Raw genomic sequence first — 17,819 nt, 5'->3', positions numbered from 1 at the left:
GATTGTCTTGTCTTACAATCAAGTCAGTTCAAAATAAGCTCTACATCTCAAATGGCTGTGTTTTAATGCAAGATGAAAGATGCTCTTATGTAAATGTCCATTTTAAAATAGATGTGGTTTTCAATGTAAGTCTTATATCTGGTAGATTTCAAGTTGTGCTCACATGAATCTGTATTTTAAAGTGCTAAGTGCCCTGAATGGAATGGTAAATGCCTTGGTACCTTTATAAAACTGTTTCTGCAAAATGTTTTTACCCATTAAGTGCATTTGTCCCTCTGTTGCATGTGTGTAACTGAAAGTAGTTATAGACAACATAATAATAATATTTTTTGTAGTGTGTTTACTTGGTAGTTCATTCTGTTAGTGATGAAGTCTGGGGATTTGATAACATGGTTCTGGAGTACTAGACTCAGCATAGAAACAATTTGTTGAGGAGTCCTCTGCTTCTTCAGGTTGTGACCTGCAGACTTCTAAATATCAGTTAGAATACAAATCATTCTTGTTGCAACGTGTGTGAAAGAGATTTTAGCGAGTGGAGCTTCAGATTCACTGAAATTGGATAGTAGATACTGATCACGTCTATTAGAAGAAAATTGGAAAAGTGATTCTTCTTCCCGAGTGAGAAATAGTTATGGGAGAATGCTGCCTAAAGGAGGAAGTACTGCATTTTTCATGGAAAGTTTAAAGGAATATAATATAACATGTACTCTTTGTACCACTGTATGCTTTAAGAGTTGAACCAGAGAGCATACAGGTTTGGGAATCTTTTACCTTTTTTAAGGTGAAAAAAGTTGTGTGAGTTGTTCTTTTTCTCTTTTGAGGCTGTAGTAGCTTGTGCTCTACTGGAGAATAACTCTGCTAAGCAAAGTCAGGATTTTGTCACTGAACAAGCAGCAATAGTGAAGATACATCTATGTAACGCTTAATGTACAGGACCAGGAGGTACTGAACCTAAATAACATACAGCTTGTACTGAAGGCTTTTGGCATATTTTTTCCATCCAGTCACTCTGATAATAAGTTTTCCACTCAGCTGGAATATATTGCATGTATGCTGGAAGTTACTGTAGAGCAGCTTTGGCCTCTTCACCCGTATGGACAGCTCAGAGATAGTTCAGCTTTGACTGCTCTGATGCGATGCACTGTGGTGGTGTAAAGGCCACACAGAGCTGTTCTGTAGAAAGCCTAGTTTTAAAGCTGGCAGTGGGAAGAGTAACATGACAGGTATTTTTCTGAACAACAAGCTGCAGGGTTGAGTATCTTGTAAGAGATGGAGTCTTTTGAGTCTGTCTTGCTTGTTACACGCATCAAAGGAGGAGTTAGTCTAAATGCTGCAGGATGGGATTCTTAGTACAGCAATGTTATGGAAATTGACCTTTGAAGTGAGTGTACTTTGCCAGCACAGTGTTCAGTTTCTCTCCAGTCTGAATTCTTCACTGATCTGTTTTTGCAGTAGATAATGTCATTTTTTTTTGAGGTACGTTTGCTTCCTGGTCATATACCTGTTCAATTAGAGGTTTTCTTTCTGACCTTGCTTTAATTTAAGTGAATTAAAGCTTGGTTAGAAAGCTTCTGCTTTATTGTGAAGATTTTGTAGCTTTTGCATTTCAGGCTGGCTTCATACCTGACATAGCAGTTGTGCAGATATGGTGAGTTATTTATATCCTGTGAGTACTTCAGCTTTAATATTAGCATGGTTCTTAGCTTTGTAATGCATATTGCCAGTTTTTAAAGGTAATATTAATGACTTTTTTAATATCACTGAATAAAAATTAATTAGCCTGCTTAAGTTCTTGACTTATGTAAGTCTTTAGGTTGTTGCACTAATCCCTGGTAAACTCTTTTTTTTCAGGTGATATCCATGGTCAGTATACAGACTTGCTTCGATTATTTGAATATGGAGGATTCCCACCAGAAGCTAATTATCTTTTCCTTGGAGATTATGTAGACAGAGGCAAACAGTCTCTGGAAACAATTTGCCTACTACTGGCATATAAAATCAAGTACCCAGAAAACTTCTTTCTCCTAAGAGGAAATCATGAGTGTGCTAGCATCAATCGAATCTATGGATTTTATGATGAATGTAAGCAAAATCTATTACTTTTGCAAGACTATAGCAGATTAATACTTTGTTTTGGAAACACTTGTAGTTGTGACTCTTGTAATGAAAGGATTTCAATATTCTGTGAACCTGCTTTGAAACTTTCTAAGTTCCAAGACAAGGTTAAAGTCACTCTGGAGCGATATTTTTTTCTTCTGCTGTTGTAAGAGATTGAGATGTTAGTGTGCTCACAGAATTTGCTAGCGTTTTTGCTTAGGCTCTGATATGTATTGCAGGTTGTCTTTAAAAACCAGCTTCCTCTTCCTAATGTCACACACTGTTTTTGCAGGCAAGCGGAGATTTAACATTAAGCTGTGGAAGACCTTCACAGACTGTTTTAACTGTCTGCCTATTGCAGCCATTGTGGATGAGAAGATCTTCTGTTGTCATGGAGGTAAGCTGATGGCTGCTTTTTAGAAGCTGTATCTAAACTTATTTTGGGTTAATGCTCTACCAAATGGAGTGTGGCTGTGTGTACCTGATATTTAACTGGTGATATTTAACCTTGTGTTGTCTAAACATCATGCTTTTCTGTGCACTTGTCAGTAGACTGTCATTCTTTGCCTGATACACATGGCCTCTTGTGCCTGAGGGGGAAGTGCATCTGTAAGTATTCCCATCAGTGTATCCCTCTCTGAAGGTTACTTAATGCTAGAATTATTGCCTACTTTGCCACATTACCTGTTGCTGTTACTATATATCAGTGCAGCCTTGCTGACATTGGCATCCCTAGCAGTGAAGAGTGGCTGTCACAAGTAACCTTGGCTCTCTACTTTATCTCTTTAACCGTTTCACAATACTTTGGTGGGTGGGACTGCTGAGGTCACACAGTCGATCCCGCAGTTTGAAGCGAAGCATTTGTTGACCCTGGAACAGATTAGGCATGGCTTGCATGGACTCCATAAAGCCTTTAGTGCAAGACACTCTACATTCTGTGGGTACCTGTCCCAGTGCTGCCCTGTTGGTGTACTGAAAAAAATGTTGGGTGTTGATCTGACTGAGGGCTGTGACTTGTCTAAATATTGGAGCGTACTTGGGTTCTCTTCTTTGTAGAGCAGGCCTTGCCATGATTTTACAGGCAATGATGTTTAACAGGTTTTCAGAAGCTTGCAGTGCCAAACAGTTGACAAGAATTTCAATTAATTGTAGAAAGAGCCATCCTGCCTTCTGCAGCTGTGTTTGCAACTGCCTCCATTAATAAGCAACTTGATGCCTTTCTCTGAGTGATCTAGAAATGGTTTGGTAGATGTCACACCTGTGTTGCCAGTGAGATGGAAATTAGTGGAACAGAAAGCAATGCAGAAACATCTAGTTTGAACACCTCCGTTTCCAGACTTCAGGAGGTTCTATTGATGGCTGCCATCCTGCCTTTATTAATTACAGGTATCAATTCAAGAGCTATGCCTGTATGGAATGTGCTTTAAAAATGGTCTGGAGTATTCTTGTGTCTTGTATTGAAAGCTTCTGCCTTCAGTGCCTCCTGGAATAAGCTAACAGGGTCTTACACAGAACATGCTCTGAGATACTGCTAAGTCCCTGTAAAAACATAGTTAATGCAGTAATACACTTGGGTCTGCCAGTCTCTGGGTAGCACTGACATGTCAGAATAACTGTTTGTTTGCAGCTCATCTTTTAATCTTATTCTCAAGCCATGTGATGGTGTTTTCTTCTTTTTAAGCACTGGTATCTATCTTACAGGCTAGGTCTCATAGTTTTAAGAATGTGAGATAGAGTCACTTCTGCACCTAGGTAGCCAAATATCAGTGGCTAAAAACCCATGTAATAAATTTGTCTCCGAAGCAGCTTATGAAAGGATTACTGTTTTACTATCAACATATGTTTTAGAATTTTGGTTTTTTGGAAAACAGAGCATGAATAGTAACAAAATACTGGAGTGTTTCAGGCAAACAATTAAGTTTAGGCAGAAGATAATCAAAGCAGCTTAGCAGGTAGAGCAGAATTCTGTGACAAAACCAGTAGCTTTTTGTGTGTATGCATTTGAGACCTGAACCACGAGAAAGAAGCCTCGAGAGCTATTTTTCAAGAAAAAAGATTTAAAGTTTCATTGTAAATGGGGGGGGGGAGGGGAGCATGTGTGAATTAAAAGTTTTCCTATTTGACTAAACAAGAGGCTATTTTGTGCATAGTATGCTTTAAGGATCTTTTTATGAAAAACAGTATTTACTTTGTTATTCATTGCTAATTGGCCCGTAAATTGTACAGGCTTAGTCTGTAACTGAAATTATTGCCACTCTGAACTGATCTGTAGCTGTGAAACAAAGTGAAAAGACTACTAAAGTGCTGTGTGCTCCTAATAAATGGAAGTGGACGTTCAGCACAGAAATAAGCTTTGCCCTTTTTCCACTTTTCTCCAGTCCTATCCAAACTGCATTCCAGATCCAATGAAGTAATGGACTGTCAACGCCTTTTCATGATGTTACTACTCTAATAGACACTGAGGCAGCAACACAAACCATTCAACTCTGCTGGAGGTTGAAGCTAGCATATAGATATAAGGTAGGTGCCTTTTTTACTATATTGCGCATTTTTGCATAGTTTATTTTAAAATTATTGCCCTCTGGGATATAATAAAACTTTGCAAAACCGCATAACATAGTAAAACAAAAGGCACCTAACTTCAACCCCAGTAGGCCATCTACAATAGCTTAATATATTGAGTCATCTCTTTTACCCAAACTTTTCTGGATATCTGTTTTGAGTTACCCATCTTGCAATCTAACTCAAACCTCTCTTGCTATCCCTGTCTTTAAACGTTCAAGCTAGTGAGAGGATCTTTCATTGTATCTTTTCCATCAGCTCCCTCTCTTCCCACATTCCTCACACATGTAATAATTTGTCCTTTTTATAAAGGCTGTCCTCTCAACTAACTTCTGACTTTGCTCTTTATCTCACTTCATTAAACCTTATTCCTTAACTATTTCTGACTTCTCCCTTTCTCTCTGCATTGTATTCTGTACAGCATTGGTCCTCTTATCTATGACAGCACTCTCTAGCTCTAATCTTTAGAGAACTTACATGGTTAGTTTCAAGTTTCTATAAATGAAGTCCATATTGTAGTGTCATATTGATGGAATACATTGGTCTTACCACACTCAGTTGAAGCTCTGAGATGGGAGTTGTGTTTGTACAGTAAAATACTGCATTTATGTAGTATTTTTAGGCTCTGGAATTCTGTTTTTCTTGTGACATTAATGACAACAAGCTGGATGTTGATGTTTATCTCAACTTACATAGTATTCAAAGATTACACTATAGAAATTAGTACCTATCACACTTTACCAATTCTACACAGTCAAAGAGTGGTTCAAATCAAATTTGATGAGTCTGCCAGGAGTAATGAGAATTCTTTGTTTTCCCTTAGGGAGGAGGTGGTCTTATGCTTCAAAAATATAGTATACTGAGTATACTTAAAGGTGTTTTTCCTGTGCTTAGCTGTTGTGACAAGACAACTTAATTCTGTACTTTTAGTATGCTGTAGGTTTCAGCAATCACTTTACTGGCAGCAGCTTTACAATGAGCTTTGGCATTCTTATATCCTCCATTCAACACTGATCATGTAGGACTTTTCTCTGTAGGTATGAATTTGAGATGTTAGCAAGGGGAGTTAGGGAAATACTCTGGGAAAGAAATGGTTACAAAAAAGTCTGCAAACCTGTAGGCAATTCCGTAGGGTTTTGCTGTTTTCCAGTAATGCAAAATAGCACAAAAATGGACAGCTGCATGGTTGAGATGTGGTTTGTAGTAACATTTTCTTTTAAAGAATCATAGAGTGCTTTGAGTTGGAAGGAGCATTAAGGGGCACCTAGTTCCCAGTGACCCTGCTGTGGGCAAGGAACCTTCCACTAGACCAGGATGCTCCATCCCATCCAGCCTGGTCTTGAACACTTCCAGGGATTAAAGATTTATTTTGGGTGCAATCTGAAATGCTGAAAGCTGTACCTTCATAGAAAGTTACAGACTGGTCATGTTTATTTCACTGAGACTGCCCATTGCAATCTCTGGGTGCAGTGCCATGTGCTAATGAAGTGTGTGTGCAAATAGATCAGATCTGGGAAAGTGGTAGATTTGTCAAAGTTTGAAAGGTGATTTTCTACTAGAATTTATTTTATTATTCCTGTATTGTTGTGTTTATAGACTTGATTAATACTCCCTTTAAGTAGTTTACTGTTAGATTTCTGCCATTCTTTACATCCTCAAGGCAAGAGCATGAAAACAGCTTTCGCAAGGTGATGATGATAGAAGGCTTTTACTATAAGATTGCTTCAAGAAAAATAATCCAAAGTCTTCATACTTGAAGAAAAGTTCTTCAAGTCTGTATCAAATTCTTTGGTTTCTGTCAAATATCATTGTTCTTGTAACATATACATTGTCACTGTGCAAACTGATGTTAGCTGAAATTATTTTACATGGTGAAGTGACCTTTCCAATGACAGCTTTCTTCTGTCCTGTTCAGAGTTCTGGACTGAGTCAAATTGATATGGTTTGTTAACACAAAATGTGTTTCATCACAAATTAGGTGTTCATGTTGTATTTTAAAATTTGCAGCTTTCTTAATTAGATACCTTGGCCTAAGTCATTTAAAACACTTAGTACTGTTATTTAAGGACACATTAGGGTGCTGTAGCATCTAGCAGGTTCTCTTTCATGCCTGTACACCCCCGCCCAAGCAGAGGAGCTTTAGGGTGTGTAAACTCCTCAAAGGGTGGCTTTGGAATTCCATGCTTTAATTGCAGTTGCATGTTAATGGCTAAACTATTGAAAGATAGCTGTGTCTTCACTAAGTGTTTTGGGGGTTTTTTTGAGTAATCAAAGTACTGTCATTTTGTAATTGACTTAAGCAGCTGAGCTACAGTAGATGACAACCTCCATGGCTAAAAGGATGGTGATGAGAAGCCCTTGCTAATTTCACTTGCATTATTCTCTGTCCTCTATTCAGCAACTTAATTGTCTTATAGCAAACTGCCTTCTGTTTATGTTGCAGTGGAAACAATGGATGCTGTGTGCCTTTGAACCTCAAATCTTGTGTTCTCTGGAACCCTTTCCACAGGTAAAATGCGTATATGAGTCACTTGTTTTCTTGTACTTTTACAGGACTGTCTCCAGATCTCCAGTCAATGGAGCAGATCCGGAGAATTATGAGACCTACAGATGTTCCTGACACAGGTGAGTGATATGAAATTTACTGTAAATAAGTCTTAATGATGAAACAGGTTTAATCAATTTCTGTGCAAGCAATGTAGTGACTTAACTCTGTTCACAGTACAATATTCCTTGGTGCCTGTATAGGATGTGAGCCTATTCCTCATGATGGCTATGCTATCTGATGTGTTAAAGGTTGTTGTCTGTGGTGTTGTTGTTTGTCATAGCAGAGTAGGGTATGTTTTTTGATACATGTTTTTGGATACAATATTCACAAGTTTCCTTAAAACATCTTAGAAGTGTAATGAAAGATAAAGGAAACGGAAGAGGTCATTCCACTTGCCTTGGTTTGGCACACACAAACCTTTTAGTCTGTCAAAGAACATAACTGTTCAAAGTTAAACAGTACAACAAAGTTAAATTTCCTGGGTGTTTAAGTATTTGAGCTTCTCTCTGTTTGTCTCCTTCCTCATTAAATTTGAAAAATACAGCTCTTACTTCATTGCAGTTGGCATTTCAATTGCATCTATCAATGTACTAGTTGGGAAATTTTCTTCTTCTAGGTTATTGTTCTGTTTATAAATGTTGGATGCAAATTGCTAGTGCTTCCTGTACTATGTTCTTTTGGCTTAAATCAGTCTTGCTCAGTGTCTCATTTATTACATTTATTTTTTTACTAGTGGATTGAAAAGACTGTTGAGCAATACAGTGGGATAACTTTTAAAGTGTTGATTTCAACAGTGGTCTGAAATTAACTTTCAGAGGAGATATAAGATCTGAACCTTTTTTTGAACATAAGTTACAAATAAGTTAGAAGAATTCTGTTTCCTGTGATGTTCCTTGGCATGGAGTAATTCAGGGACTAATATTAATATATCTACTGTCCCTTAAACAACACCACTTCTGTGCAAGCCAGTATATACACTCCTGACACTAAGATGCATTATAGACTGATGAGTGATTGTTTCTGTAGTATAAATTACTATACTGTTTGTCCTTTTATGCTACTTATTCACTCAATGCATAACCAAATAAATGTCAGCACAAACGAGTCAATCTTTGCATATATCAGTGTTCCCAGAAAAGAGGGTTTTATTCAGCAGGCATAATAGTGCTTGAGGCACCCCCACTTCAGGAATGCCCTTACAGAACGTAGTTCTTGTTTCCATGGACACTCCACTGAAATGATTTCTCTTCTTGGTACCTCCTAAAAATAAGTATGCAGATTTTTTGTAAAAGGTTCTTGTTTTGCGTAGTGTTAATTTTGCTTTCAGAAGCAATAGCTGTGTGTGTGTACTGTCAGAGCTAAAAAAAAATGTCCCATCAGAGGCATGTGTGCTGTGGTGCAATGACCAAGGTCTTCATCTTTTGGACCTATTTAAGGAAACCAGTTTTACATAATGGAAGTAAATCTTGCAGAAAATTGAAAATAAACTGACATAGTCTCACTTCCATTAAAGTTTTAAGCCCTTCAAAGCTGTCTCTTTGTGGAGGGGTGTCACTTGGGGAATATTTGTGTTGATACGAAAGTTTTGGTAGATGATCATGTGGCTGTGCTAGGATTAGATCATTATGATGGCTTCTTTGAGCCTGATGAAAAAAGGCTTTACAACTTCAACTGCAATTTAAAGACCTCTTAGGACAGATTTGTCTGTTGTTCTGTATGACCCTAGAGATTATTTGATTTTGGGGAAAGAATAGAAGAGGAAGCACTCACTAAACAGCTGAGACAAGCTGCTTCTATCACTTGTTGGGAACTCATTGTAAGAAGCCATTAGAGATTGCAGGGCAAGTATTGTTTTGAAAAACAAAGTTACTCAATATAGAACTAAATTTCAGTAAAATCAAGTTCTTGTCATGCACTGATTGTATTCAGTAGTTTATCTCTAGATGGAAATATTATCTAAAATCCAGTTGTACTTGTTCTGTTCTTTTTCTTCTAAAAACAAATCAAATTTTAGCCTGTTGTTAGAGAGCAGCTGTGTCTGGTGCCAAAGACCATTTGATAAATATATGTAAATATAAAATGGTGTAGTTGCAGAATAGGTTCCAAACATTGGTTTGCTTGATTACAGCTTGAAGTATCTGTTGTTTAAGAAATAATACCTTCAATATTTTGTTTAGCAAGTAACCAAATGTAAATGTCAGTCAAACTTCTGAATGGTAGATGAAGGAGCCTTCTGGCTTATCTTTCAAATTGTGAGACAATGCTGTTAAGTATTTATATGTCCATGGGTCATCACAGGTAAAGAAAGTACAATGCCTTTCAAACATTTGGGGGTTTGTTTGTGTTCCAGATGGATTGGCCTGGTTCTTTCTCATGCTAATATTAATGGAAAGGTCTATATGTGTAAAGGCATTGCAGTTGATCTAGAGAAATCTTTTTTAATACCCGGTGTTAACTCCAGAGTTGGCTGACCTTTTGTTGGCAGCAAAAAAAAAAAAAAAGATCTTGACCAGTGCTGAAATGCCAGAGAGGTTTATTGTTCTAGCTTAGCTTCCAGACTGGCTGTCACGAGGCTTTTTGAAACAGTCAACAGGGGTCCTTGCAAATTGACAGTGCTACGTGAGACAATGTAGTTTTTTGCTGCGTTACGTTTTGATTCAGTCATCTAAGGTTCTTCATGAATGGCAGGAAAAGTAAGAATCAAAGTTGTTTGTGTTCAGAAACTTAGAGTACAAAATTACTTACTGCCTTTATGACTGGCTTTGCATAGGACTTTTAAATTTACTGCACCTTTCAAACTAAGCTTTCTCGGTGAGCTGTGAAATTGATGGTTGCCTGTTAATACACATGCACTTTAATATTTTTAAACTCCTTTAATGCTCACTGTAAACACACTGAATATTGCAATAAAAGATTATTTCAGAGAACTATTTGAATCTGACTTTTTTAATCTCAAGGCATTTTCAGCGGTGAGGGTGTAAACAATCTCGAGATTCAGACTGTACTCTTTGTCTGAGTTGCAGTGTAAGTATTGTTGCATTTGTCGTTAAGGCTTATTTTCTTTAGGAGAGTTGCTCTGGTAATTACAATAGAACTGGTTTGCGTTATCAAATACCTCCCAAGACTGGCCTTTTTCATTTTTATTATCTTTCAAAGGTTTGCTCTGTGACCTGCTGTGGTCTGACCCAGACAAAGATGTGCAAGGTTGGGGTGAAAATGATCGTGGGGTCTCTTTCACTTTTGGTGCTGATGTGGTCAGTAAATTTCTGAATCGTCATGATCTGGATTTGATCTGTCGAGCTCATCAGGTATGAATTTTGCTGCTGTTGCTTCTTGAAACCTCTCCTGCTCCTTATCAGTAATGTATATTTGGAACTTAATTTGCACTGTGTTATTTCTAGAGACAAAAATCTTTCTAATAAAGGGCCTATAAAGGCTGTGTCCTTTTGTTGGCTCATGTTGAACTGTGTGTCTAATGTCAGTTGAGTAGAATGCTAACACTGGATTTCTCCATTGATGTCTTCCTTTTGTACTGTCTGTTAAATGTTAGACTTATGTATGTGAGCATCACAGGTAAAGTCTCCAGATTTAAAGGGGCAGAGTGACTTGAATTTGAGATTTACACTGAAGTTTGAGTTCTTCACTTTCAGCAGTAGACAATTCCCTGGTAGTTCTGACTTGAACTACCTCTACTTTGCTTCATGGAAATATTAAATGCATTTTGACTATCTCTACAAACAAGTCTGTACATAAAAACTTTCACTGTTTGCCAGTATTTTGATTCAGCAATCCAGGGTATTTTGGCATAGGTTTTTTTTATTTCCTCACATTTCAGTCAGGCAGTTTTTGCATTGCCAATCCTGAGCACACTTTTTTATTAGGTTACTTCAAGCAAGAGTGCTACTTAGGTGGACATCAGGTTTCAGTTTCCTGTATAGCATTTCAGTTTCATTATTTAGTCTATTTTAGAAGCTCCCTCTTGCTGTGGAACAAAAATAGGCTCTTCATTCTGTGTCACTGTTAGGCTTGGGTACACTATTAGAACACTTAAATTTTTTTCTTTGTAATTTTACTGCTAAAACATTAGAGAAGATTTAGTATTGATTCCACATGCTGACTGGATTTCTTAACTGCTGATCAAGATTACTGCCAATTTTCTAAGTCATATAGTTGATTCAGTTCTTTATAAAAGGAGGATGATATCTTATAGAAGATAATGATGATTGCACCAAAGCAATCAGTTGGGTGTATTTGTTGTACACATTGTATGCTACATTGTAACATAAAGCTTTTATTTCAGAAAAGAGGGAACATACTCAGCTGATGCATCATACTTCTTGCACAATTGTAAGGGTGTATCATGCTCTTAGGCAAGATCTGGCAGAATCACTCTTTTTTTATAATTTTGACGCTCTAAAATCACCTACACTTGAGGCGTGTGCAGTCAACACCAATTTAAGCAAAACTTAATTGTTTCAAGTTGCAGTGAAGGGGGTATCCAGACCTCGTGTGCTCCAAACTAATTAGGTCAAACATCCACATTCTGTGTATAAAGCATTAAATGCTGGGAATCCTTACGTTGGCAGTGTATAATTGGACTTCAACTATGAAATTATTTAACATTCAAGCTGATGTGTGCTTAACATTTGAAGTGTCAGACAAGGGGTATACTGTCAGGTAAGATAAAATGAGTGAACTTGTCCTGTCTGAAAGTCAAGACATAAAATAGCTGTTTGAGTTCCTTTATCTTTCTAATATAAAGTGTAGTTTGCCTCAAGATACTTTTTTTGTTCTTCAAAACTTTGTATGTGAGCCGTATTGATTTCTCTGGTGTTGCCAGGTGGTTGAAGATGGATACGAGTTCTTTGCTAAACGGCAGTTGGTCACCCTATTCTCAGCTCCAAATTACTGTGGAGAGTTTGACAATGCAGGAGGCATGATGAGTGTGGATGAAACTCTGATGTGTTCCTTCCAGGTATGGTATATTTGTGCAGTAAGATGACTGTAGGTGTTGGGCTGTATGGACCATGTTAGTGTGCTCGTGGCTGTATTGATGGTTAGCGTAAAGCAATATTCTTGGGCTACAGAGGGGACTGCACAGGAGGCTGGCATTTGTGAACAACTGGAACTGCAAACCAACTGTTCTCCAGAAAACTGGAATTTGATATTTTCCAAACTATTACATATTAAGTTGTTCATTCTATTCAAATGCTCATTTCAAAATTTAAAGTTTAGTTGGGTGATTTCTTTTTTGTCATACGTAATGATTGGAGTACACAATTATGCAAACTAATGGTTATAGGGACCCTTTTAATAAGGCTGCTGTGATCAGATTTTAGTCCCTATTCCTTCTTGGATGTGTTTTCAGCGCCTTTTCTTTCCTCTTTCCACCTCAACATAGTGGTAGAACTAGAAGGATTTAGAGTTGCTGCTACTGTTGTATGTAGAGCTAAGAAATTTGTAGGGCTGTGATGTGATTTCCACCCCCTCTCCCACCATCCTCATCCCTATTGTTCCTGCTCAACAAGGTTTAATGTGGGCTTAAAAGTATCTGAAATGTTTTTAGTTATTGCTGACTCAAAGGAACTTCTTTATTTTCTCTAAGATATTGAAACCATCTGAAAAGAAAGCCAAGTACCAGTATGGTGGACTGAATTCTGGGCGTCCCGTCACTCCACCTCGCACAGCTAATCCACCGAAGAAGAGGTGAAGAAAGGAAATAATGGTAGAAAACACCATCAGATCTGTCAAGGACAAAACTCCATATTACAATATATAATAAGTGTGCACTGTAAAACCATCCAGCCATTTGACACCCTTTATGATGTCACACGTTTAACTTAAAGAGACGGGTAAAGGATCTTTATTAATTTTTCTAGTAGAAAGATGTGCGACACTGTATTGTAACAAGTATAGCTCCAAGTTCTAATATCCAGCATAGAGAGGAAAAAAATTAGGAAAAACTATTTCAACTACATACTCACATTTACCACGGTTTTTAAAGTTGACCAACATCCCAGTTAAAACTTGGTGTAATAGTTAAACCAGATGAAAGCATGATGTTCCATTTGTGTAATGTGGTCTTATTGTTGCTTAATTGCTTTTACTTTGGTTATTTTGTAGCTAGAATGATGCGAATATGGTACCTAGTCTTATTTCCTGGCTCTTTGAAATTGATATGAGGAAGGGGCTTTCTAGAACAGCCATTGATCTCTTATCCCCCCCCCAATCCCCTGTTTTTTCATCATAATGCCGTGTGCCCCATTATAATGCAAAGTTTATAGTACAGTAGTCATTAAAAGGCAAACTGAGTCCCAAATGCCCGGACTGGACAGCTTGGCAGCCAACATACATTAAGACAGAAAAATCTGTCCTGACCTTTTTACTTCAACTGCCACACAATGAATTTGTGCACTACACTATTTTAAATTATTGACATTACACTGTGCAATGGCACTTCATTTAACTTAGATAGGACAAAAATGGTATTGCCTATTAGTTGGTAACTTGATTTAGTGGTACCTTGGCTTTAGTTTTATTAGCATGAAACACCTTTGGCATGCTTAGCTTCCAGGTAACTTCCTACCTGCATCAAAATTCATCTTACATAGTTCCACAGAACATGAAGATCCTTACTTGCTAAGCCTTTGAAAGCTGACATTCTTTTTTAGAAGAGGGTGTGTTTAAATGGATGTTCTTCAACATACAATAGGCTAGATGATGGGTGGTGAGCTGAAAATGCTACAGGAATGTCCAACTTTATAGTAAGGCTTACATCACTAAAGAATCTGTCATTTGGATTTTCATGATCAAATTTCATATACTATTGTATAGACTGCTGCTTTGTAGTGTACTATAGTAGCAATAATTTCTGTACGTGATCAAGAGTTAAGCAGTATTTTCAGTTCTCTCCTTTATTAAAAGAGCTAACATTGGCAAATGGCAAGATATAGAGAAGATACAAAATATATAGTAGGATAAATGAAAGGCACAGATTTGTGGTGCTTTAGGATGCAATACTTATTGGTCACAACTACAAAAGCTTTTACTGAATACTGTCAAATTTGTTAGATTCTTTGGGGGAAGGCTGCAGATTTATACCATTCTAAATGTGCATCAGTAGATGTAAAACTCTTGACTTCAGTATTGTCTTTGAAAATGTTAAATTGAGGATTCTAGTAACTTATGTTTTATGAACTGGCACATTATATAATGCAAGAGATATATTGATTTCTGACACAGTGAGCAAGTTCTTTAAAATGGATTTAAGTCTCTTTTCTAATTCCATTTTGTTTTAAATGCATATTTTAAATGTAGGTTTTTTTCATTTAGTAAAAGTTGTCTAATTCATTTGAATGAAGTCTGACTGGTTATTTTAACACCTGGCTTACTCAAAACGTGTGGAGTTGGTTGTTTTTAAAGAAAAGGAAGTCTTACAATATATCTATCTGTTACTGATTTATACTGGGTTGGTCTATGGTTTTGAACAATGGTTTATTCTATCCCACTTTAAAGCAAACATCAGTTTCAATGCTTAAAATAAAATGAAATAGATTTTTTTGATGTTGTTCAAAGACACTTGTTCTTGAAAGTCAGCAGTAAGAGCTGTGTGAGAGTAACTGCAGTTTGGGACAAGGTAATTTATGAAATCTAATCTGTAAGCATTGACATGGTAACTTCCTGCTCTAAGTCATTGCTTACTTGAGATTTATTTTTGCAAGTTTTGAAAATGCTGGGTTTTACCAAGTGCCAGCCTCTGTGTTACCAAACATCTGGATTAACCCTTTTCCATTTTTTTCTTTTGTTTCTGGAACAATGTCTTCTGTATCATAAAATGTCCAGGTGTAAAGCTGTATGTTATGTGAGTACCTAACATGCTCGCTTGTGTTACAGATGCTATGTCAAAAGAAAAATAAAGTCTTCGGGCCTTCTTCTGTGTCCTAAAGAAATAGGAAAGTTTTAGTTTGTTTAATGGCACTAGTAAGCCACATTGGGTGCTGGTATTCTGAAGAATTGCTATTTTTACATAGCAGCAGTCATTTGGAAATTGTTTGAATGTTGTTTTGATTTCTGGAGAGTTGGAATGTCTGCTAACATCCCTCATCATCTATATGGTGGAAAACACACATGATGTAGTAATCTTACCCCTACAGATATGACTGATATTCCATACTAAAAGCAAGTCTGATACATAACAGAACTCACCACTTCAACTTACATTTACAGGGTTAGTATGGATCTCTATTTTTAATATTGTGTGTTCTGGGAGAAGTAGAAAAAATAACCTCAGTCTAATTCTATGCAGATAAAATTAACTTTCTTCCATGGAAATTGCTAGTGATCCAATGGCTAATAATTTTTCACATAAACATCTTGTCTGTATAAGCCTTGAATACTGTTAAATAGCATGTGTAGTGTGCTGGGAATAAACAGAAGCATTCTCATATGGGCTGTTGAGAGGCATATAAAACATTTCACCATTTGAGATGTGCTTTTGCATGTTTATCCCCCCACCTTTATCTGACAGGAATATTCATTCCATGTTTATAGTAGAGTACACATGGCACACAATCTCTTATCTTTTTCCTTTCTGGTCAATGGACATTTTGAATTTCCCAAATACTAATTTAAAGTATGCTGCAAGGGATGCAGCTTTGGTCTCTTTTGTGTTGATTGATACAAATTTTTGTTTTGCATCACTTTTTTTGTATGCTTTATAGTGCTCAGTATTTTCTATGCATGGGTAATTGTTCGCTGCTTTAAAGGAGGAAAAAAGTTTCATATAGTTGTGGTTGTGCTGCTCTAGTACCTTGAATACTGTTTCTGTTTAGTACATTGTTTGTAATGATCTGATGTATTTCCAAAAACTGCTGTAGAAATAGACTCACTGAAAACAGTGTGAGGGTCTTAAACTAGTGGATTTGGTTTGCTGCATATAGACACACAGGAATACTTGTGGCCACTGAAGTCTGAGTTGGTAATTTTGTTTCCAAGTTTACTGTGATTAATTGCAAGTGTCCTGCTGCCACATGTCACCAAGTTTCAGGATCCTGTTATGAAGACAATCTCTGTTTGTCCTGTACTCTCTGTTGAGAGAAAGGCCAATAGGTAGGTGTGACATTAGCTTGTGACAGCTTGTAGCATCCCAGTGCATCCCAGTGCACTTACTTGCCTGAGGAACTGATGGAAATTGATCTGATCTGCAGAAGGAGGTTGCTTTTATGGTTAGTAATTTTACATCCCTATTGTGAGCTTGTTTGGTCATAGAAATCCACCTTACTGTGTTTCTGCCAAAGTCAGAATCAATGAACAGAAAGAAGTGTTCCTGTTAAATGAAGAAGTGTTCCTGTCTGTGGCTTATCTTTTGATAAGTCTAAGTGGAACCTGCCAGATTGAATTGCTGGAGCTCTGTATGATTAGTTTGGGGCTAGGAGACACATTTTTTTGCTCTCTAGTAATAGAAGTATAGAAGACACTATTACTCAACCTCGAATATGGTTGAACTGAAGATGATCTGAGAGTAACTGAATAGCTGGAATCTTCAGAATTTGTAGATGACAGATACAAATGTTCTGTGCTTGTCCTTTAATGTAAAGCTCAGAGGTTAACAGAAAAGGGATTCTGCTTTGTAGAGGTTTGTGTAGATAACAATTGTAAAAGCCTAGTCTTTAACTAGGTGTTGAACTTCTTGCTGGCAGGCTATTAATTTTTGTGTCCAAGGCTGGTGTTTCTGGGACTATTCTTGCTGCCATCTTTGTTAGAGATGAAGATGCATTATACGAACTTGCCAGGTAATATTGCAGCTTAGCAAAGAGCAGAGACAGTGGTATTTCAATGTATTGCTTTTGAACTCATTCAAATTGCAGCTTGGTTCATGATTGGTATCCATCTGCTTTGGAATGTACATGAGGATTAATGTGAATATTTGACTTCAAATGAACTTGTGAAAAAGCAAGGATGAGAGAATTCTCTGTATGCTGGGGCAGAGGTGTCAACAGCACAATCACATGTCTTGAGTCCCCATGGGTTAAAGGACAGGGAGGGTTTTTTGGTACAAGTCAGAGTTTGCAATAAAGTTCATGCATATAGCCATTCTTGTCAATAAAAAGGAACCCAATGAATCAATATCAAGGTTGGGACATTTAAGCAAAGCCATGGATGTTTTTGTTCTGCTGTCACTTTTCTTGCTTCTGCTAATTAGCAACAGAAGCTTCCAAGTTCACTTTCAGTGCAGCTGTATACTTTTTTTCACCTGGATCATAGGTGGATTTTTCTTGTCTTGTTCCAAAGGTTTATCAAGGTTTTGGGGACAGCATCTAACCAGGTGGCTGTGTGCTTATAACCAAGCATTCTCACTGCATGTACTGGATGATCAAAGCTGAAGGAACCTCAGGCCGTGTTGGGCTGAACACTGAAAACTGTGTGGCTGTAACTCGCTGTTGGGTCAGTAAAGAAGTTATGCAGATAAGATACAGGTTTAGGTACTTGTTTTGGGTTTGCCAAATTCTCATCTTCTATGGATTAATGGAACTGGTAGTCCCTGAGCATCTTCCCGGCACAGAACTCAAGGTGTTGGGAAAACAGCTAAGCTGTTGGGTTACTTGTTTTGTGT

At 37.4% G+C, this 17,819-nt stretch overlaps 1 protein-coding gene across 1 annotated transcript in view; it reads left to right on the top strand.

Moving 5' to 3' along the window:
* Positions 1–14,563, top strand: part of PPP1CB (protein phosphatase 1 catalytic subunit beta) — a 28,876-nt gene extending 14,313 nt beyond the window's left edge. Inside the window, exons 3-8 of the mRNA XM_066546530.1 lie at positions 1,852–2,082; positions 2,390–2,494; positions 7,213–7,284; positions 10,364–10,515; positions 12,048–12,182; positions 12,813–14,563. Of these exons, the coding sequence (XP_066402627.1) occupies positions 1,852–2,082; positions 2,390–2,494; positions 7,213–7,284; positions 10,364–10,515; positions 12,048–12,182; positions 12,813–12,917 (800 nt within the window). The 3' untranslated portion in view covers positions 12,918–14,563. The remainder of the gene's footprint in view (positions 1–1,851; positions 2,083–2,389; positions 2,495–7,212; positions 7,285–10,363; positions 10,516–12,047; positions 12,183–12,812) is intronic.
* Positions 14,564–17,819: the final 3,256 nt, after the last annotated feature.

The sequence above is a fragment of the Molothrus aeneus genome, chromosome 3 (genome assembly GCF_037042795.1).
Source record: "Molothrus aeneus isolate 106 chromosome 3, BPBGC_Maene_1.0, whole genome shotgun sequence".
Taxonomy (NCBI): domain Eukaryota; kingdom Metazoa; phylum Chordata; class Aves; order Passeriformes; family Icteridae; genus Molothrus; species Molothrus aeneus.
The sequence above is the reverse complement of the archived record's forward strand: the minus strand, read 5'-3'. Positions and strand labels throughout refer to the sequence as shown.